The sequence below is a fragment of the Ananas comosus genome, linkage group 4, assembly GCF_001540865.1.
Source record: "Ananas comosus cultivar F153 linkage group 4, ASM154086v1, whole genome shotgun sequence".
Classification (NCBI taxonomy): domain Eukaryota; kingdom Viridiplantae; phylum Streptophyta; class Magnoliopsida; order Poales; family Bromeliaceae; genus Ananas; species Ananas comosus.
The window spans coordinates 6,179,580-6,202,964 of NC_033624.1; the positions used below are offsets into that span (position 1 = coordinate 6,179,580).

Sequence of the window (23,385 nt, forward strand, 5' to 3'; positions counted from 1 at the left end):
CAATCAGAGTTATTGATCTTTGATTAGATAGTGAATATAATTTTTTTTTTATCAAAAATTCAATCAATTTCGATTCTTTTGCACCGTTTAATTAGCAAGTATTTCACACCGGCCCGTTAAAAATTGTCAATTTTTAAATTTTTTGATCGTAAGGTAAATGATATTGAAAAATTATAAAATTTGATTTTTTGAAGTTTTAAATATTTTAAATCATGTTTAACGGCATGGATTGTCGATTCGAAAGCTCTATCACCGAAAACTACCTATGAGTACAAGAGCAATCGTAGTGATAGAGTATAAAAGCCGGAGTCTCTCTCTCTCTCTCTCTCTCTCTCTCTCTCTCTCTCTCTCTCTCTCTCTCTCTCTCTCTATATATATATATATAGACCTAGGCTGGAATACTATCAATAGCACCAAACTATTGGTGCTATTAGGTTTTCGGCCTTTTGATGAAAAAATATACGGTTAGGATGATGTGGGCCCCCTAGGGTTGAGTAAGTTATTGGTTTAATAGTATAATCTAACGGATGAAAATAATTAAAGGGTTAAATCTAACGGCAGAAAACTTGATAGCACCAAACACTTGGTCTATCGATAGTATCCCAGTCGGACTCTCTCTCTCTCTCTCTCTCTCTCTCTCTCTCTCTATATATATATATATATATATATATATATGTATATATATATATATATATGTATATATCAGAGTAGAGCTACTATGCTGTCGGAAGCATATAGTGGTTCGTGTTTCCGATTTTTTAGCCCTTAGATCAACCCCATTAATCATTTTTAACCGTTGGATTAATATTATTAATCAATTAGAACCACTCAACCTTAGGGGGACCACTCAACCCTAAAGGGACCGCTATTGTCACGTCCCGAGCCTGATTCTATTTGGCCGGTTCGAACACGTCAAACAGACGCCGAACGGACAAAGCCTCCTCTTGTTGCACTATTTCTTCTTTTGTTACACTATTTGTCCTCTTAAACTACACCTTTTAAGAGGAAAAACAGTGCAATAAGAGGAGAAATAGTGCAACAAGAGGAGAAACAGTACAACAAGAGGAGAAACAGTATAAATATCTCTTAAAGGGATGCAATTTACATCTCAAAGGGTGCAAGAAGAGAAGAAACGGTGTAAATATCTCTCAAAGAGTGTAACTTGCATTTAAAAAGTGTAACTTTCATTTTAATGGATGCAGTTTACATCAGAAAGAGTGCAATAAGAGGAGAAACAGTGTAAATATCTCATAAAGAGTACAATTTTCGTTTAAAGAGTGTAATTTTTATCTTAAAGCTGCAGTTTACATCTTAAGTAGTATAACTTATGCCCATAATAGTGCAACGTTCTTTTAAAACAGTACAATTTTATTTTAACGGTGCAATTTCATCTTCATCTTTCTTTTTCTATAATTTTTTATCTTTATTTTTTTTTTCTTGCTTCTTCTATAATTTTTTTTTGTCACCCCTCTCTGCCAACGGCCACGGCGACGACGCCGCTAAGGACCCCCCACTCCGAGGCTGCAGCGCCGCAGCGACCTCCACGGTGTCGGCGTCGGCAAAGATGCGTTGTCGTCGAAGGCGGCAGAGGAGGAGGGAGAGGGAGAGGGAGAGGGAGAGGACAAGAAGGGCGGGGAAGGGCGAGAGAGGCGTCGTTGTCGGAGACGGTGGAGGAGAGTCAAAGACAAAAAAAAAAAAAATAGTCGTGGCCCGCCCTTGGTGGGCGGCAGGCGAGAAAGTGGGTGTGCGCAGCGGCGAGGGCAAGGGACAGACGGGCGAGAGCATGAGGCGTGAGAGGCGAGCGGGCCTTTCCGCCTCCGCTCTCTGCCGTCTGCTGCTTTCTTCGCGAGAGAAAAAAAAAATGAAGAGAGAAAAAAGAGGAGAATAAAAGAGAAGAAGAGAAAAAGTAAAAGGGTATTTTGGGCATTTTGCTGAAAATTCGGACCGATTTGGCAAAATCAAAAAGGCGCCCAGTTTTGTTAATAACTCAAATTTATAATATTTTTATATATTAAATTGGCCATATATATATTATATATATATAGGGCTAGGGCTAAAGCTATCCTATTAATCAGATATACACTTGTTCTATCAAATTGTTCTTGATGATAGAGATTCCGAATCGATGATCGGAGCCGTTGAAATTGATCTAGAGTATTTGAAATATCTAGAAACTAAATTTCATAAATTTTAAAAATTATTTACATGGTGATCAAAGTGTCGTAAAATCGATAATTTTTGACGGCCTATATGAGCCGTTTGCTTGTTTAACGGTGTAGAGCAATCCAAATTGCTTGAATTTTTGATAGAAAATTCTTTATATTATTTAGATAATGTTTGATAACTCTGATTATGAATTAAGAAAGTCTAACCTCTATTTTAAGAAGGTTATTCATTTATGACCGTTCATTTTTCAACTCTTCGATGAACTTGATAATGATTTTTTAAATATTTCAAAATTTGGTTTCTAAATATTTCTAATTGTGTAGATAAATTTCAATGGTGCCGATTATCAATTTAAAATTCCGATCATTCAAAACGATTTGATAGGACAATGTCCTCAATCCAATTAATAGGATAGTAGATGGACTCTATATACTATCGGTAGTAAACCGCTCAGTTTACTACCGATTTGTTTTCGATAATAGAGCTTTCAAATTGATGATCGGCATCGTTAAACATGATCTAAACTATTTAAACTATCTGGAAATCAAATTTCACACATTTTCAATATTGTTCTCTTGTCCATCAAGTGAACAGAAAAATGAATGACTGGAAATGAATATCCTTCAAAAAGTGATGATACAATTTTTATATTTGAGATCTAGAGTCTAGATCTTATTTTAAATAGTTTAAAGAATTTTTTAACAAAAATTTAGTTGATTTGAACTCTTCTATACCGTTAAACGAGCAAACGCACCATATCGGCCATTAAAATTATAGATTTTGTGACCCTTTGATCGTTCAGTTAGTGATGCCAAAAAATCATGAAATTTGATTTCTAGATAATTTAAATGATCTAGATCATGTTCAATGGTGCCGATCGTCGATTTGGAAGCTCTATCATAAAAAACAAATCGGTAGCAAACCGAGCAGTTTACTACTGATAGTAGCCTAGTCAAACTCTCTCTCTCTCTCTCTATATATATATCGAGTAGGGCTACTCTGCTATTAGGAGTACAGCAGCCCTTGTGCTCCTAAATTCTTAACCATCCATCAAATTTGATGGAGGGTTTGGGTGAAAAAAAGAAGAGTAATTGGAGAGAAGAGAAATTGAATTTTTCAATTTCTCTTCTCTTGGAAGGATATTCATTTCAAAGCCATTGCAAACACAACCGAATGCAAACACAACCGGATCTCTTCCTGCTTACATAATGACAGTGTTGTTACAAATAAATAAATCAAATGAATAAACGGCCGTTGCGCAACGACAGTGGCTGCATGGATGTCGGATTCGGAGGAGATCGATGACAACGCGCGCCTCCTGCGGCTCCCACTACTCTCTCTTCCGCTCGCTGCTGCGGTGCGCGGCACGGAGCTGCGTCGCGGAAGGGCGGTCCCTCCACGCGCGCCTCATCAAGATCGGGTCCTGGGCGGACGTCTTCCTCGCCAACAGCGTCGTCAACATGTACGCCAAGTGCGGCCACCTGTCCCAGGCCACGGCGGCCTTCGACGAGATGCGCGCCCGCGACGTCGTCTCCTGGAACTGCCTCATCAACTCCTACTCTCGCCAAGGCCCCCGCGCCGCCGCCGCCGCCTCCGTCACCGAACTCTTTCGCCGCATGCGGGCCGAAGGCGGCGCGTGCCTCCTCCCCAACGCCTTCACCTTCGCGGGCGTTTTCACGGCCGCTCCCCACTCCCCGGACGCCCATGCCGATTTCGGTTTTCAGGCTCACTGCGTCGCCGTCAAGACGGCCGATTGTGATGATGTCTTTCTCGGAAGCTCGCTGCTCAACATGTACTGCAAGCTCGGACTTGTTTCTGATGCTCGCAAGGTGTTCGACAGAATGCCTCACAAGAATTCCGTCTCCTGGGCGGCCATGATTTCTGGCTATGCTGTTGGAAAGTGTCCGGCCGAGGGGTTCCGGTTATTCAGGTTGATCATGTGGGAACGCCCGTGCAGCACCAACGAGTTTGTCGTCACCAGTGTTCTTAGTGCTGTCAGCCTCCCTGGATTTCTGCAGATGGGTCGGCAGATCCATGCTCTTGCTGTCAAGAATGGGTTATCATCTTTCCTATCCGTCGAGAATTCGCTCGTCACCTTGTATGCAAAATGTGAAAGCCCGGACGACGCACTGCTGATGTTTGACTCATCAAGAGATAAAAATTCCATCACCTGGTCTGCGATGATAACTGGATATGCACAAAATGGCAATTCGGACAAGGCTCTGTTGCTTTTCTCACAGATGCAGTCGGAAGATATCAGACCGAGCGAATTCACATTTGTTGGGGTTCTCAACGCATGTAGCGATGCGATGGCTTTGCTTGAAGGGAGACAGGCTCATTGTTACTTGTTGAAGCTGGGATTTGAGCTTCAAGTGTACGTCAAAAGTGCACTGGTGGATATGTATGCAAAATGTAGCAATGTTGTTGAGGCGAGGAAAGGGTTTGATCAGCTGCTTGAGGAGGATGTTGTCCTCTGGACTACGATGATAGCAGGGCATGTGCAGAATGGAGAGCACGAAGAGGCTCTAACACTATACGGAAGAATGGAAAAGGAGGGCATCTTGCCTAATAATCTGACCATAGTTAGCGTCCTTAGAGCATGTTCTGGCCTCGCAGCTTTGGAGCAAGGGAAGCAAATGCATGCTCGTGCTCTCAAGTATGGATTTGGTTTAGGGGCTCCTATCGGGAGTGCCCTATCTTCCATGTATGCAAAGTGTGGGAACCTTGATGATTGTGCCCTTGTCTTCAGAAGAATGCCACAGAGGGATGTTGTTGACTGGAATTCAATTATATCCGGATTTTCTCAAAATGGGCGTGGGAGTGTTGCACTGGATATTTTTGAGGAGATGAAATGCAACAGCACAGAACCAGACCACATCACGTTCATTAATCTTCTATGTGCATGTAGCCACATGGGCTTGGTCGAGAGAGGTTGGTTTTACTTCAGGTCGATGCTCAATGATTATGACTTGGCTCCTAGGCTAGAACACTATGCTTGCATGGTTGATATTCTTTGTCGTGCTGGTTTGCTCAGTGAAGCCAAGGACTTTATAGAATCAGTTCCCATTGATCATGGCACTTGTTTGTGGCGTATTGTGCTAGGGGCCTGTCGTAGTGTTCGGAATTTTAGTATAGGAGCATATGCTGGAGAGAGACTTATAGCGTTGGGTTCAAAGGACTCCTCTGCATATATTTTGTTGTCAAACATATACGCTGCTGAGAGAAGGTGGGATGATATGGAACGGGTGAGACGAATAATGAGGCTTAGAGGGGTGAGCAAGGAGCCAGGGTGCAGTTGGGTTGAGCTTCAGAATAGAGTTCATGTTTTTGTTGTTGGGGACCAGCACCATCCCTACATGGAGGATATAAATACACAAGTTAGAAGGCTAACAAAGCACATGAACGACGAAGGATATCGTCCAGCATCTCGATACTTCGGCGATGATTTGGAGTTGGACATGGGATTTCACAAGAATGAGGACATAGAATTGATAGCATCAGCGGTTTGTTGACTTCTTACTTAGTAATTATTTTCACATTGAAGAAGGATGAAACTTGATTCTTCTCATTATTCAGTGACTATTTAGTGCCAGAAGTTGGATATCTTGCTAATTATTTGTTAAATGGCCTCGGCATCCTTCAAAGAAATTTTTTTGGCACGAAAGGAAAACAAACATTTGTTACTCCTAAGTGTTCAATTAGTATGGTAATCAAAGCATTGCTCATCAAACCTGTCTCTACCATCTCTATTGCTAAGAAATGTTTATCTTGCAACTCCTCAAGTTTTTTGAAGTGAAATGCTGAAGGTTTAGCTTTCTATTTTCGAAGATTGAGTCAGTCGCAATTGTTAATTGATACAAAAGATTGCCCTTGCTAATGGCAATGTACGAGAATGTTGTCATGATGGATAGTCCATTAAATTGCCCTGCCTTCCTATCATTTGACTATGCACAGCCTGCTTACTCTTGTCTATGAAGTCAAAGCACAAATTGAATGGCATTTCTTCATGCTGCCCTAAACCTACCCAAAGAACAGGACTCTGTAGACTTAGGAGGTTTGTAACTGTATTTTACTTCTATTATGCAGCTAGATTGGTAGAATCAAGCCACCCTCATATACAAATATTATTTTGACATTTTTGATGATTCTCTATCAGTCATGATGCATAGAAAGCTTTTTCGATGTTGCAGAATATATGTTGCTGAGGTCAAAACAAGATGATTCGTAGAAAAGTTCTATGCAACATGTGCAAGTTCCCAAATCGCCAGGTAATTATGTCATCCATTGGTCTAATGTCTAGCTAATTTCTTCTCTTCTTCTTCTTCTTGTTCTATAGGAATTTATTTATGAACTTATGTCTAACCTCAATGTGACAATCTAAAATTGTCACAAAAAAATATGCAGACGAAGTCGGAATATATAACTTCATCAGAAGTATGCGTATACTAGTGGTACAAAGTTCCATATTACCAAGGATTAAAGTGCCGTGGCACGGGGTCGTGCCGGAAACTTGCTGGCACGGTACGGCACGGTGCGTGCCGAGCCGTGCCGATGCGTGCCGGTCAAAAAAATTCTTGCGTGCCGACACATAATAGCATGAAATATTTATTTTCTTTAGCAACAAAATATTCAAACTATTTATTATGTCTTTTTATCACATCTTTTGAACTTTATTGAAAAAATTGCTTGCTAATTTAAAAAATAAAGGATTTTGAACTGTGCCATTGGCACGGGGTCTGTATCGTGCCGGTATCTTGTTGGCACGGTACGGCACGGTGGATACGGCCCGTGCCGACGGGCACTTAAAACCTTGCATATTACTAAATATCTACTAGTTATTAATTATATTAAACTTGTATATTATTATACTATATATTGATTCTTTTAATTAATTGTAGAGGAAGTTTTATAAGTACATTTAAAATATTTTTTATATTACCATATAATTTCTGTATCATACTGTCACGCCCTGAGCTCCGCCAATTTGGTCAGATTCGGGTGCGCCAACAGACCGCCGAACGGACAGAGCTTTCCCTGTACGTCGTAGGCGTCACAATCTATATAATGCAATATACGAGGTTCCAACCAGGAACTGTATCCAACATAGATTGCTTAAGTATCAAAAATATAAACGCTAAACTATTACAAACATTTGTCTCAGTTTTTCACTTTACAATATTACACTTTCCGAGTACTATTAAGTTATACAAGTTATTAATTTTGTTCCTCTCATCTTATACCTTTAGCTAGACCACTTCGGGTATTGTTATCTCTGGTCTCGGTGGTAGGACGCTATTTACAGAGCTACGTCCTTCCCTCGCGCCGCCGTGCCGCTCACGTGTGAACCTGAAATCCCTAAAACAACGTGGGGTGAGAACTATATAAATATAGTTCCCAATAGGTATGGCCATCCAAGAGAAGAGCTCGACCCACCAGGTCCAAAGGAGGCACTGTAACATGTTAGTCCAGCAGATATTCATAGATAATTTAAGCAAATATTAAATACATGTGTATGCCTCAAGATATGCGATATGCAAAGTATGCAACAATGTATAAGTAGATCTCCTGATTCTACTTTCTATCTCGCTATTCACAACTCATATCCAACTAGCTTCTAAGGTTTCATCTACCTTAATCAAGCTAATCACCCGACTCGGCCTCGAGTCAATCATCCGCGGAATACCGCGTCAAGTCAGGCTCGAGGTGAAGGACGTCTCACAAACACCTCAGCCTTAAGTCCATGCGACTATAGGTTTACCACAGGAAGAGGAGAACCGTCAATCCCCGAGACCATAAGTCGCTCAAGCTCAACGGGTGAGGAGAACCGTCAAACCCATTCGAGCTCACACAGGGTGAGAAGAACCGTCAAACCCGTTGAATCACTACCGGGCGAGGAGAACCGTCAAACCCGTAGTTCTGATTCACTTGCTTCATGGCATACCGGGCGAGGAGAACCGTCAAACCCTTTGAATCACTGCCAGGCGAGGAGAACCGTCAAACCCGCAGTTATGATTCTATGTTTGCCAATCCACTGGTCACAACCACTGCACTTGCAGTCCCCATTTCTAGGGATTCCGGAATCCACTTTCACAACTTAAGGGTTAACACTTATCCTATGTCGTCGACCTTCCTAGGTCTAAGCTATTCATTTCTTAGTGGTTCTTTTACCACTATAATCCATAATTTAGTTCCGATACACTAAGTATCACAATACATCATAACCTAGGTTCAATCACGCTAGGTTCTATATCATTTCACCTAGATCTCGACTCTAGGTTCACTTATTTAACCTAGGTTCAATGGCACTAGGTTCATGTCCAACCTTTGTTTAATAATACTAGGTTCATGCCACTCGATCTATGTCTTATCCTAGTTGTCCATATCTAGGATTATAATTCACACATTCTCATTTTACAACTGTCGGATGCTCTAATCGACCTAGAGTTATCGACCCATTTCCAACTCATATGCATCTAGCATGTTCATAATATGTCAACATTCACATCTCATATAGCATGAACTACAATGTATTCATATGCATATTCCAATGGTAGGTACTATTAACTACTACAACATGTTTCATGCATTCACATTATTAATCTCAACCTACCACTATATATATATGCATCAATAATAATTATACTTTACTTTGGCATGGAAGCGACCTAATTGCTTCGGTGAAGCACAACCCACTTGTAGGGATGCCAAGACTAGAACCAACGTCTCGGAACGTATCAACAACTAGCCCTCGCAACTCGACGCCAACAAAGCTAGAACGAAGCGTTATTTAACTAGCGCGTCGTAGGTCCGTCAAAATACCAATTCAAACTTCCGATCTTGTCCAACCTTCATTCATATAAGAATAAAAGGGGTTAGACTGAAGTTACATTCACATTTTCTATAACTTTGCATCTTGACTCCAACTTGCATGTATATATATATACTATTAACATACACATATACTTGGTCTTACTACTAAGCTTCTTATCAGTTCTCTACTTTAATAACTGAGAATTAGGGACAATTAATACCAACTTCACACAGGGTTTAATGTGATTTTAGCTTAGATTTTATCTCCCAACCACTAATCCTAAGTATACATATACATATACATATTACATAGAGTTAGTTCCATAAAGCCCTTAACATTTAGAAACTTCCACACTCAAGAAGTTCCTACTTAGCTTTTCTTCACAGCAGGGCATCTTTCCAATCAGAATTCTAGATCCATTTACTTCAGATTTTTGCTCTAACCATTCATCAATATGTATATGTATACGTATATGTATGTATGCAGTTTTATATAGTTTCCAAGTACTAATTTCAGCTCTTACACATCCACCAACACCACTCCTATTCGGAATTGGAAGTCAACTTACCTCCAATTTCATCCCTACTGAATTCGAAGATCCACCAAGCTGCACTCAGCTCAATCTCCTTTCTACAGCTCGGCACACCAAAGCAATTCACTCGAGCACCAACTCCACCTGGTCCCTTTTTAATTCGGGCGCCCAAAAGTCCAACCCGACAGCCACTTCATCAACAAAACTCAACTCCACAGTCCCTTCTAGAATTTCCTGCGCACACACATCCACTCTAACCATTTAAAGGCTTCTTTAAGCTTCTTTACAGGCTTAACTCACCTAGAACTCTCTCTCCAAGAGTAATTAAATTAAACCCCCAGCTGAGAAGTAATTAATTACCTCAGGTTTAAGCTATCAAGACGAAGTTTCCCACTATGGCAGCTCCAACAAGCCCGAAAGCACCCAGGCTGCCAACTTCCCACTTGCTTCTTCATCTAATTTACTTCTATAGCTGAGAGAAAAAGAAAGTAAGAAAGAGATGAGAAGAAGGCAGAGGAAGATGGTCTCCAATACGTGGGCATCTTCAGATAGGCCAGGGTGAAGGGATAAGATCAACCAACTGCTGTTTAATCCCTTCAAATGCTGAAACTGCATTGCAGTCCAGCAGTTCGCAAATCAGTCCCTGCAGATTCGCAATTCAGTCCCCGCACTACACCTCAGCCTGGCAGCAGCAATTTGAGATCTTTTTGCGCGTCTAGTTCTATTCGAACACTTCTAATCACTTCCAAATTATACTAATACACCTCTCCAAGCTGCCAATTTAATTTGGAAGCAATTAATTTTCGTTTTGGCATTATTTTGATCAATTTGGTCCCAATTAGCCACGTAGTTAAAATTCGACATTTTTACATCCAAGCATCTCCGAAATTTGCCATTAACTATCCTCGCACTTCCAAAATAATTCGGAGATACTACAATTAACATTCATATCTCACTTTGATTGCATAGATCAAAGTTAGCATCATAATCCGAAAATCCCCTTTTTACATTTCGTTTCGCGCCCAATTTGCGCCGAAACACTCCTATATCTCCGGAATTCATTCCCACGCATCCAAAATTACTCGGGAATGATGTACATTTAATCCAAACTTCTCTTTGATCCTCTATATCAAAGTTAGCATCGTAACTCAAAGTTTCCATATATTACACATACTATTGCTGAATCCACATTATCCATGGATTTTGGTAAGAATGTGGACATAAAACCATACATCAATATGATTCGTAGGTTAATTTATCTTACCATAAGTACGTCGGATGTAATATTTAGCATTTGGGTAAATTGCATCACTAGTCTGTGAACTTTACAAAAGTTTTATTTTGGTTCCTAAACTTTTATTTCAACGTTTAAACCCCTAAACTCTATATTTTGTTTCATTTGATCGAGTCCCTACATCATCTGTTGTTGGTGGAACTAACGAAAGTCATGCTTGCTTGCTATGTGAAACTTAAATGTATAAGTGCTAAAATGTTAGCATGGCTGCGTTCTCAATATATTGGCAGGAAAAGAGCACATGCAATTCACGTGCCTAGAACCTAATGAAGGAACAACATATAGGAAAGTGCTATTCTTACAAACAATTTCTACAACCAATTTACAAAATTCAAAATTTAGTGGTTAGATTTTATTCTTTGCCTTGAGAATTACAATAATCACCTCATGATTGACACTTTCTTACCAATGAAATACGGCCCCATAAGCAAGTTTGTAAAATCTTGTAGAATTTGTTTGTAAGAATGGCATTGCAAGTTTGTAAAATGTTGTAGAATTTGTTTGTAAGTATGGCATTACTCCAACATATATTACTCTCCACTCTATACTCCATTTCACTTCTGGAGGATTAGGGTTCCAAAATTTATAGGGGAAAAAGAAAAGAGTATCCAATGAATTTAGCACAAAATTTTCTATTCCCCTCTGAACTTAATGAATCGCTTGAGGAGTAGAGACGTCCAAGCTCCCAGTTATTGTCTGTTTTTGGTTAAACTTTACAAATTATGACTAGAAAGCGCTTCAATTTTCACATTTTTGTTTCACGAGTCATTTTACGTTGATTTAGTTATTTTGCAAGGGGTTTTTTGGCACTTGTTTTTTGTTGGTTTTCTAAGTGTTTCCCTGTTGGCTTTCTACATTGACTGCATTGCATAGTTCAAATTTTGTGGACCTCTCTTGCAAAGTTTTTTGTGGCCTTTACTTTACCCCGAAACACACCCATTTGGGTGTTCCGACAGCAAACACCAAGTCTCACATCGAAATGATTATCGTCTGATAATCGTTCCGATTCGGGTTCTTGGAAGTGTCAATTTCGACACTGGAACCTTTTGCCGCTCACCCGCCATCTCCAAACCTTCGGAACGACGTAAGTGACCAGCCAACAAGGCTCAGCGGCAGGACATAGTGCATTCAAACAACGTTGGAAGAATTCCGAATTGAAACCGTGTTCCGTCAGCGAATTTTGCCCAAAAACGCACCGAAGACGATATTCGATTTCTGCAAAAGGATTCGAACCTTGGACGATCAGTCCAGAGGTCACCTTCCGCACACACATACAGCCCACAGCAGCCACAAGGTGATAAATTGCATAAAAGTAACTACATTTACATAAAATCCTATTATTTTATGTAGATAAGGAGCTTTTGTGGCTCGATACCGCAAACTGAGGGTTTCCCAGGTCAGTCGAGACACGGGCTGACAGGTCTCGATATGCCGGAGACCGTGCTCACAGTTCGGAGCACAGCGGCTCACTGCGGAGGTCTCGGGAACGACCCAAAGTTCAGCAAACTTTGCGCACTAGGAGCAAACCGGACCAAATACGCAGATTCGGAACTTGCTGATCATAAATGAGGTGAGCACTGTGATCAGCACTGACCAGAGATCACCATGCTCACCTCCAGAGGCATCGGAACAGTCTCGGGTTGCCAGAATAGTAAGCACAACCCAAAAACACCAACCAAAAGCCTTAAATAAGCTTACCGGAGCAGGGAGACAAGAGCGTGACTGGCGGCGGCTAGGCGGTAGGCTCGCCGGCAGCAGACGGGTGCGGCCGACGGGGGGAAGACGGCGCTCGCGCTGGCCGGCGGTGGAAGGCGGCGGCGACGGTGACGGTGTTGGAGCAACCTGAGCCCGCATGGGTTGGATTGGGCTTGCGGTTCCTTCTTCGGCCACGGCGATGGCTGAGACCGCCGGGGAATGGACGCGGGCCTCTACTGGGACCGAGGGGGAGGGGCGGAGACGGTCGCCGACGACTGGGAAGGCGGCGCTGTTGGGCACGGCCGCACCAGCTCTAGCTGGCAGCAAAACTGCAGCAACCGCGGTGCGGCGCTCGGGGGCGGCAGCGGCTGGCGGGGAAGGTCGCCGGAGCTCCAGTGTGACGTCGGAGGGAGGCCTTGAGGTTGAGGGATCACCCTGCTTACGCCCAGGCAGAGAAGGAGAAGGTGGTGGTGGAGAAGATAGAGAAGATGAATGTGGTGGCGGTTGGCCGGCAGGAGCACGGTCGGCGGCGGCCGGGGGCGCGTGGTGCACAGAGGGTCGAAGGGGGAAGGCGGCTAGAGCTCAACTGAGGGTGGCAAGGGATAGGGTTAGGGTTTGCATCAATGAAACCCTAAAGTTCACCTTTATAGCATGTCGACTTCGGGCACAATCAAGGATTTAAGTACGGTGGCATGGGGTAGTGCCGGAAACTTGTTGGCACGGTACGACACGGTGCGTGCCGGGTCGTGCTGATACATGCCAGACACAAAAAAATCATGTGTACTAACACATAATTCCATGAAATATTTATTTTCTTTAGCAACAAAATGTTCTAACTGTTTATTATGTATTTTTATCAAATTTTTTGAACTTTATTCAGAAAATTACTTACAAATTTAAAAATAGAGGATTTTGAACTATGCCATTGGCACGGGGGTTGTATCGTGTCAGTATCTTGTTGGCACGGTATGGCACGGTAGATACGGCCCGTGTCGATGGGCACTTAAATCCTTGCGTACAACTCCCTCGAAATCCGATATATTCAGTTGAGTTCCTGTTTGCATGTGTATGACAACATCGTGCTTCTGCCCACCGAGTTTCATGAAATTCCGCGCATAAAATATAGGGGGTTTCGCGCAAAATGTGAAAATGTCAATTCGACCCTTCCTAGATAAACGCGCGATATCTGGCGATCTGTCCGTCGGATCCGAATGGATCATGCCGGTACGTTCAGCACGACCGAGACATCGAACCCACGATTTTATTTTGTTTGAATTGGTTGCCGATTCGTGGCGAAAGCCATCCACTCTCCGATTCTCCAAAACCACACAAATATATAAACAATAGTCCCTCCAAAACCCCTAAAACAAGCATATTTGCGGCCAAGCTCCCTCTACACAAACCTCCTTTCGCAGAAAGGTCCCCGCTTGAGGGTCCACACGCAAAACGGAGCAACGAGAAGTTTTAAGGAGCAAAAACGATAAAGAATAAAAGTCCACTTTGCGAAAAAATCCAGTTTTCTCGAAAACTGTGTAGCAAACCCAAAATCCGTCAGCGCCATTGGGTCCAGGATAGTCGGACCATTGAAAACGAGCTATTGGATCACTATGAACGGAGTCCGACATGCACCAGAAGCTATCTCTACTCATTGGCCTCTCCGAAAAACCCGAGTTACTATTCACTTTAAGTGAATAATAAAGATTGCGTAACTTCTTCATCCTAACTCGTTTTCTCCTGAAACTTGACGAGTGATTATGTAATTAAAATATACACAAAAACATCGTCAACAGAGAGTTTTGCTACATAACAAAATTCTCAGTCCTCACAGTTGTTTATTACTTATAAGAGTCGGCTCCTTTCTAAATAAAGGACACTACAATTAATTCTTCTCTACCTACTCTCTCTCGCTATATTATGCTATCAAAGCCTTAATCTATGGAACATTCCTTTTACAATCCAATATCCCTTTCAGGCTATTCTCAATCATCTCTCATGGCTGCATCCCACTCATCGATTCCTTCTAGTCTACATAACATTCCTGTCAAACTCGATAGAAGCAACTATTATTTCGGGAAAAGCATCATGATACACTTGTCTTCAAGGCACACCGACTCCTAGGTTATGTCAACGGTACCGTCGCTCCTCTAGAAACAATTGCAGGAGACAACCAAGTCAAAAGAGCCAATCATGAATATGAAATATGGATTGTTCAGTATCAGATTGCCCTTACAATTCTAATGCCGTTGGTGACACAAGAAGTTGGCTATAATCTCATTGGCCTTGCATCCTCTCATCAAGTATGGACAACGTTGGCAACTCTCTTTGACTCCCACACAATCGCCTAAGAGGACTTCATTGAGCAACAATAGCGCAACATCAAGAAAGGAGACACGCCCATGATCAAGTGCTTCAAGAATGTGAAGCAACCGGCGACACAATTTTCTCTAATTGGGAAACCAATCATGCCGCTGCATCTGAATTGGAGAATCACCACTAGCTTGGGTCTTGACTGGAAACCTCTTGTCCTAGCTCTCGCTCTGTCTCTAAGCACCATTAGCACCAATGATCTGTCTACCTTTTTGCTTAACCAAGAGGCTTGCCATAAATATGCTGCCTCAATCGAGATGACACCTCTCTCGGGTTTGCTCGGACCGACTTCAGCCACTGCAAACTTTGTCAAGGGAAGGGGCTGATTGAATAGTAGCTGCAGCACCTTAGGGGATAGAGGAAATTATCAAGGTAGATGCAAAGGGAGAGGGAATCCTAATTATGGGGGCTCTCTTGTCAATCTGACTGGGTTTTCTAACCCAAACGGGGAAGGGTTTCCTAATCAAACAATTCATTCAATCAGCATGGGCCTTTTCTCAGAGAAGGCCGGATGCGGCGTGCTTAACCAAATCATGGAAGGCGCAACCCAAATCACTCTGTTCGCTGCCAACTTTGCCAGTGCCTTGGACATACTGCTATACATTGCTATTCCCCTTAACTATTCTAGTGCTTTAACTAGGCTAGCGCCTTGGAAATCCCATGCCCAGGCAAACATTGCTCAAGGAACTCCAATGATCATGACTTAGACTGGTATATTGACTTGGGCACCACTCATCACATTGCAGCAGACTTAGCTAATCTCAATATTCAAGCAGATCATCCTAGCACTGATCAACTCCACATTGTTGACGGTTCAGGTTTGCCAGTTTTACCTTTGCTCTTCCACTCTCAAAACACCTACCCGCTTTTTTACTTTACAAAATATTTTGCATACTCCTAATATCTTGAAACATTTATCATTCATTTCTAATTTGTTCGAGATCACTCATGTTTCTTTGAATTGCATCTGCATCATTTTGTCATTAAGGATCTTCACACACGCCAGAAGCTACTATCCGGCACACTTAAGGATGGGCTTTACTACTAACATGCCAAAGATGGACGCCTTTCCTCACCTCAAGCCTTCTTGACCATGCCTCAGTCAACTATTCTTTGGCATTAATGATTAGGTCACCCTGTTTTTTCTATTATCAATGTGTTTTTAAAGTATTCCCTCAATAAAAATCATGCGGCCTATGTTTGTGCTTCGTGTCAGTTGGGTAAAATTTTACAACTTCTTCCGTTTACTCATAGTAAAACGTTTGTTCCTTTGGGTCTCATTCATATCCATGTGTGGGAACCCGTGCCTATTACATCTCGTACGAGGCATCACTACTACATTCATTTTCTTGAATTATAGCAAATATTCATGGTTTTTTGTCTTAAAGTTTCTCTTGGATATTTTGCATGTTTTTCATGCCTTTTGCTTGCAAGTAGAAAATATGTTTGGACACAAAATAGAAGCTATTCAATCTGATGGTGCCAAAGAATTCATGTCCACTGCCTTTCAAACTAAATTGCAACAAAATGGAATCTTGCATCGTATATCCTGCCCACATGCACCTCAACAGAATGGTTCTGCTGAACGAAATCATAGGCATATTGTTGATGTGGATCTTGCTTTTCTAGCTTTATATTTACCCTCGAAATTTTGGGACTATGCATTTGAAATTGCATCATGTCTAATAAATAGTCTCCCCACTAAATCACTAGACTACAAGATACCCTTTCAAGTTTTACACGACCAATCCCCTAATTACTTTTTTCGTTGTTTATGTTTCCCATATCTGCGGACTTATACTCACAATAAACTTGATTTGCGCTCTCGACCATGTGTGTTTCTTGGCTATCTGTCTAATTATCATGGCTATCGTTGTTATGATCCGAGTACAGGTCCAATTTTCATTTTCCAAATAGTAGTGTTTGACAAGCAGTCATTTCTTTTTAGGTCTTCGAAGGTGCTACCTTGGTTGAGCATAATATATCCCCTGTGGGCCTCTCACTTCCTCCTATCTTTAACCTAGTGATAGCCACAACCTCACCCATGCCTCATTCCAATGACTCGTACCCATTACCAACCCAACCACTGAACCAACGCCCAGCCTGCCTCGCAGTATAGTCAATGATCCGACTTCACAAGCTGGTCCTATTAGTGATCCATCGCAGGTGCCCAGCATCGGACATTAGCCTGTCAACCCACCAACAATAGCATCTCATTCTATGCCTACCTCACCGAGTGTCATCTCAGATGTTCCTACGAATGGTTGTGGGATATAGCGATCCTATGGTAACGAGATCACAGGATGGTTCACTTTAGCCACCGCAGTTTACTGTTGATAAAAAAACATCTGGTTGCGTTCTCTATTTCTGCTAATTTGCAAAAGCCGTCATCATTCTCTAAGGCAGAGACGGATCCAATATGGCGTGCTACTATGCAGGATGAATATCTGACTCTTGTCAATTATCATACTTAGGATCTCATCCCACCTCCTTCTTCTCATCGTGTCATTGGGTGTAAATAGGTGCAAGATCAAGTAGAAAGCCGATGGATCTGTTGATTGTTACAAGGCTCATGCTGCTGCCAAAAGATTCAATCAGCAGGACGGAATTGATTACGATGAAACATACAGTCCAGTTATCAAACCAATCACCATTCGAACCATCTTAGCCATTGCTACCTCCTTTCAGTGGCCAATTTGACAACTTAACGTGAGAAACACCTTTTACATGGATTTCGACGAGCAAGTTTGCAAGCAACAACCCCCTGGTTTTGTTGATCTTACATGGGCTCACTATGTTTGCAGCCTACGACATTCTCTCTATGGGCTTAAACAAGCCCCCTTTGGGCTTAGTTTCTCCGTTTAAGTGCATTTCTTCGGCGACTTGGTTTTCGTGGATCTTATGCCGATCCTTCTTTGTGCATTCTTAACAGTTTTTTATATTCATTTTTTTTTTTATCTATGTTGATGACATTATTCTCACTGGAACACCCAATGCGCCTTTCAACTCTCTACTCACCTCGCTTCATTGGGAGTTTTCTATGAAGGATTTGGGACCGCTGCATTTCTTTCTTGGCATTGAAGCCTGCTTCACCTAACAAACTATATCTTACTCAGTCTAAATATATTCATGACATTCTCAGCCGAAACTCTATGCTAGATTGCAAACCAATTGCTTCTCCAGTAACATTAGGGTCTCATGCTTTCTCTCTATGATGGTGATCCACATGATAATCCCTCCGTATATCGTATGTGGTTGGTTGTCTTTAGTATCTAACTTTGACTCAACCAGACATTAGTTATGCCATCAATCAGGTGTATCAGTTTATGCATTGCCCTAGCAGAATCCACTGATATGGCAGTTAAACAGATTCTATGATATTTGACGGGTACTAATGGTCTTCTTATTCGGCGAGATGCCTCCCATACTCTTCATGGTTTCTGGATGCGGATTGGGGTGGCAATCTTGATGATCGATGCTCCGTTAGTGGTTTTGCTATCTTCCTTGGTTCTAATTTAATCTTGTGGAGTTCCAAAAAGCAACGCATTGTGGCATGCTCAAGCACCAAGTCCGAACACAAGAGATTAGCTAATACCACTACTGAGTTGATATGGATAGTCTCTTTTAGGTGAGTTAGGTCTCCGACTTCGACAGCCTCCGATCTTATGCTGTGATAATATCTCAGTGATACACCTTACTAACAATCTGGTCTTTCATGCCTGGACAAAACACATATGTTTGAGTAAAAAAAAAGATGAAATAAAAAAAATAAAATAAGAGAAAAAAGGGGGAAAAATGTAAAATTTGAAAAAAAAATATCCCACTTCCTATTTCAAAAAAAAAGGAAGGTTTGAATAGTTTCTAAAAAAAAAAAGCATAAGCCATTAGAGGCTTAATATAAGGAGGCCTCTGAAAAAAAAAAAGGAGGAGGAGAGAGATCCGAAGAAGAAAAAAAAGAAAAAAGAAGAACAGGAAGAAGAAGAAGAAAGAAAAGAAGAAAAAAAGGTAAAAAGAAAAAAAAAAGTTTCTCTCTCTCTCTCTCTCTCTCTCTCGTACAGCACCAAAGGAGGGCCTTTGTTGGGCATGCTGGCAGAGGAGGGGTGCCATGTGCACCCCTCCACTTTTCGTCCGTACCATACAAAAAGGGACTCCGGCGACAACGACAACCACGATGACTTCTACGACAACAAGAGATGTGCATGCATACGAAAAGCGTAAGTGCGATTTTTTTTGTTGGTTTGATCAACCCGACCATCTTCGTGATAGGTTTCAAACCGATCAAATTTGACATCAAATCGTCATTTCCGCCGTACGTATGCATCGCTAATCTCTAAACCGTGCGGCCATCTTCGTGATAGGCTCGACACGGTCGAACAAGCACCGGATATTTTATTATCTAAACCGTGCGGCCATCTTCGCGATAGGCTCGACATGGTCGAAATTGTTGATCGAGCATCGGATACAAGGATTAAAGTGCCGCCTGTGCCGTACGGCATGGGCGCGTGCCGTACCGTGCCCCCAAGAAGGGGGCACGGTACGGGGGGGTCTAGGACCCCCCCCTGTCTCGCGGCACGCACCTGCGTGCCGCTCGAGACAAAGCAGCACGCAGGTGCGTGCCGGCGGCACGTACCGTGCGTGCCGCCATTTTTTTTTTCCTTTTTGGCTTTTTTTTTAGGTTTTTTTTTTTCTTTTGTCCTCTAGGGTTTGGAGCCCCCCTCCCCCCCTTTGGGCCATCTATATTGTCTTTTTTTTAACTTTGTTGTCTTTTTTTCAATTCTTTTTTTGCTTTTTGGCGGATACCTTTTTTTTAACTTCTTATTTATCAATATAGGAGCAAATTTTTAATTGACATATTCGATCCATACCGCTTTCGCCCCCCCGCACCAGGCCCGAGCCCTCCGCTTCCACCACAGACATTCATTTTTTCTTCACAAAATATTTTATCAAAATTTGTCGCACCGCGAAACTTTCGATGAATCAAAGGAACAAAAATCGATTTCCTAAACAAATTTTGATCAGATATTTTTAAAAAGAATAAAAAAACAAAAAATATAGATGTAATATTGGGAATATATGAATTTCTCACAATACCAGCAATACTTATATCAATATTGTCAAATAAATCTTGTATCTGCAGATAACAATATGCCATATGATCCAGCGGGACGATTATGTGAAATTAAGCAGTCATCTCTATATAAAGATGTAAATTTAAATAATTATTGTACTTGTGAATTTTATTATTATATTTTAATTTTTATTCTACATCAGATATAGTTGTATTTTACTTACAAAAAGCTTTCATGCATGTTAATTGATGAGTATAGTAAGATATACATAGTAAATATTCATATTATTTTGTTTAAATATTTCAAAATAATATTATAAGAGTTTATTGGAACCAAAAAAGCTAAAATAAGTCCGTGCCAAAGCGTGCCAGTTGGAGGTCATGCGTATCTTTCGGCACGCAAGCGTGCCACGTGTCGGCACGCAAGCGTGCCCGTGCCGTACCGTGCCAGGGACGTAACGGCACGCCCCTGTGCCACGGCACTTTAAACCTTGATCGGATATTTTGCTACGAAAATCGTGCGGCCATCTTCGCGATAGGCTCGACATGGTCAAAACGGTTAATCGAGCGGCCATCTTCGTGATAGGCTCGACACGATCAAGCCCGTTTATTTTACTACATAAACCATGCTGCCATCTTCGTGATAGGCCCGACATGGTCGAAAGGAGTAATCGAGTGGCCATCTTCGTGATTGGCTCGACACGATTAAACCCCGTGCACTTGAATAAAACGTGATAAAAATGATAATAAAAAAATGGACGAGTACTGTTGTTGTTCACTATCTTCGCGATAAGCACCGTCATTTTCATAACAAGCTTGACGTGAATTAATCTCGTATATTTGGACAAAAAAAAATATATGAAAAAAAAGGGCAAAAAGAAATTTAAAAAAAAGAGAAAAGAAGGACATCCTTCTCTCTCTCTCTTTCTCGGTTTCATACAGAGAGATGGAGTTGGGTCTCCAACTCAAACCCAACTCTCTCTCTTTCAGTCAGAATCAACAAAAAAAAAGAAAAAAAAAGAAGAAACACAACANATCAACAAAAAAAAAGAAAAAAAAAGAAGAAACACAACATACAACAAATACAAAAGAAAAAAAAAGAAGAAAAGGGGTGTCCCTCCTTCTCTCGGGCAAAGAAAACAAAAAAAGAAAAGAAAAGAAAAGGAAAAACAAAAAAACAAAATTTGAGGAATTGGGTTTGAATTATTTTGAAAATGGTTCAATCCATCATGGGCCCAATAAACAAATTTCATAAGCAGTCAAAAAATAAAGCACTAAGCCCACATGCAAATTCGGGCCCACAACCTGTGGAGCCTTAAATCCAGCTCACATGCAGATTTGGATTCAAAATCAATAAAAATGCAGCCCAAATACAGATTCGGGTTCAAGGCCCAGAACATTAAAGCTCGAAACCAATCTTAGCCAACATGCAGATCCGGGCCCAAGGCCCAGAGCATGTAAAGTCCAAGACTAATTTCAGTCCACATGCAGATTCGGGTTCAAGGCCCAGACCATGTAAAGTCCAAGAGTGATTTCAGTCCACATGCAAATTCGGGTCCAAGGCCCAAAATATGTAGAGCCCGAAATCCAGCACATGTGCAGATTTAAATTCAAAATCAATAAAAGTCCAGCCCACATACAGGTTCGGGCCCAGAACATGTAAAGCCCGCAACATATCTCAACCCACATGTAGATTTGGGTCCAGAACAAATAAAAATTCATTTCTTAACCCAAAACCCAAAATCCACAAACAAAATTCCAAAACCCAAAGTCCACAAATTAAATCCCAAACCCAAAGTCCACAATTAAAATCCCAAAATCCAAAGTCCACAAATAAAATCCCAAAACCCAAAGATCCAAAATCCAAAGTCCATAAATAATACCCAACCAAATCTACCAAACCTATGTCCCAAACCGAGTTCTTGGGCTTGCCAAATGGGCCCCTTAATATGAATTAATTCTAAGAATTAATTTCTTGGGCTTTCCAACTAGACCCCTTACCATGAAGCAATTTTACAAATTAATTTCATGGGTCTGCCAAATAGGCCCTTTATCACGAATTAATTCTATGAATTAATTTCATGGGCCCTCCTTGTCATAAATTAATTTTATGAATTAATGGGCCCTCCAAATGGCTCCTTATTATAAATTAATTCAATGGGCTCTCCAAATGGCCCTTATCATGAATTAATTTCATCAATTAATTCAATGGACTTTATAAATGGGCTTCTAGCATGAATTAATTTTATGAACCAATTTCATGAGATTAAACTCAAAGCCGACCGCCATGTCACTAAACTAAGCAACTCGATTTTAAATCGACCGCTAAGTCGCTAAACTGAGCAAATCAAATTCCGATACGACCGTCAAGTCGTTAAACTGAGTATTTGACCATCAAGTCGTTAAACTGAACATCCGACTGCCATGTCATAAACTGAGCACCAAAATTCAAGCTGACCGCCATGTCATTAAACTGAGCAATTCAATTCAAGCCGACCGCCATGTCATTAAACTGAGCAACTCAATTTAAAGTCGACCGCCATGTCGTTAAACTGAGCAACTCAATTTAAAGTCGATTGCCATGTCGCTAAACTGAGCAACTCAATTTTAAATCGACCGCCATGTCGCTAAACTGAGCAACTCAATTTGAACTCGACTGCCATGTCGCTAAACTGAGCAATTCAATTTTAACATCGACCGCCATGTCGCTAAACTGAGCAACATAATTTAAAATCGACTGTCATGTCGCTAAACTGAACAACTCATTTCAAGCCGATTGTCATGTCGCTAAACTGAGCAACTCAATCTAAAATCGACCGCCATGTCGCTAAACTGAGCATCTAAAATTGAATCGACTGCCAAGTCGCTAAACTGAGCAAACCAAGTTCAAATTTGACCATCAAGTCGTTAAACTGAACAAATGACTGTTAAGTCATTAAGCTGAACATCCGACCGCCATGTCATTAAACTGAGCACCAAAACTCAAATCGACCGCCATGTCGCTAAACTGAGCAACCCAATTTAAAATCGACCACCATATCGCAAAACTGAATAACTCAATTTAAAATCGACCGTCATGTCGCTAAACTGAGCACCTCAACTTCAACCGACCGCCATGTCATTAAACTGAGCAACTCAATTTAAAATCGACCGCCATGTCGCTAAACTGAGCACCAAACTTAAACCGACCGCCATGTCATTAAACTGAGCATCAAAACTTCAATCGACCACCAAGTCGCTAAATTGAGTAGCTAGTCTTATAAAATTTATGTACAGTAGGGGTATGCCCCTGCTTAAGCCATGTACATGGCAAATCATATTAATAAAATTTTATTTGCCTGTTTTGTCTCTTTTATTATCAGCATTTATATTTGGTCTCTTAATCGAAGGTACCTTAACACTGAAAGTGTGGGGTAATTAATAGCAGATTCTTGAGTCTGTTGGAAGCCATG

The 23,385-nt window shown here is 41.4% G+C and overlaps 1 protein-coding gene and 1 long non-coding RNA gene across 12 annotated transcripts in view; one reads left to right on the top strand and one right to left on the bottom strand.

Moving 5' to 3' along the window:
- LOC109709147 (pentatricopeptide repeat-containing protein At2g33680) overlaps positions 3,357–23,385 on the top strand; it is a 31,632-nt gene continuing 11,603 nt past the window's right edge. For 3 of the 9 annotated variants that reach the window (XM_020231213.1, XM_020231214.1, XM_020231215.1), the window contains exons 1-2: positions 3,357–5,669; positions 6,357–6,434. In XM_020231213.1, coding sequence (XP_020086802.1) covers positions 3,468–5,669; positions 6,357–6,371 — 2,217 coding nt within the window. In that variant the 5' untranslated portion in view covers positions 3,357–3,467 and the 3' untranslated portion in view covers positions 6,372–6,434. Of the gene's footprint in view, positions 6,221–6,356; positions 6,435–7,412; positions 7,479–14,470; positions 16,209–17,387; positions 18,654–20,002; positions 20,045–23,385 lie in introns of those variants that run through there. The other 6 variants (XM_020231220.1, XM_020231221.1, XM_020231217.1 and 3 more) reach the window with 5 other exon arrangements.
- On the bottom strand, positions 7,424–10,076 carry LOC109709148. Of its 3 annotated transcripts, none has more exons than XR_002215888.1 (4): positions 9,870–10,076; positions 9,546–9,743; positions 8,815–9,012; positions 7,424–7,512 (listed from the first exon to the last, which is right to left on the bottom strand). It is a non-coding gene; the product is annotated as an uncharacterized LOC109709148 (long non-coding RNA). The 3 variants fall into 3 exon arrangements; XR_002215889.1 differs by having other exon boundaries at positions 7,429–7,512; positions 8,832–9,012; XR_002215887.1 differs by lacking the exon at positions 7,424–7,512 and having other exon boundaries at positions 8,474–9,012; positions 9,870–10,073.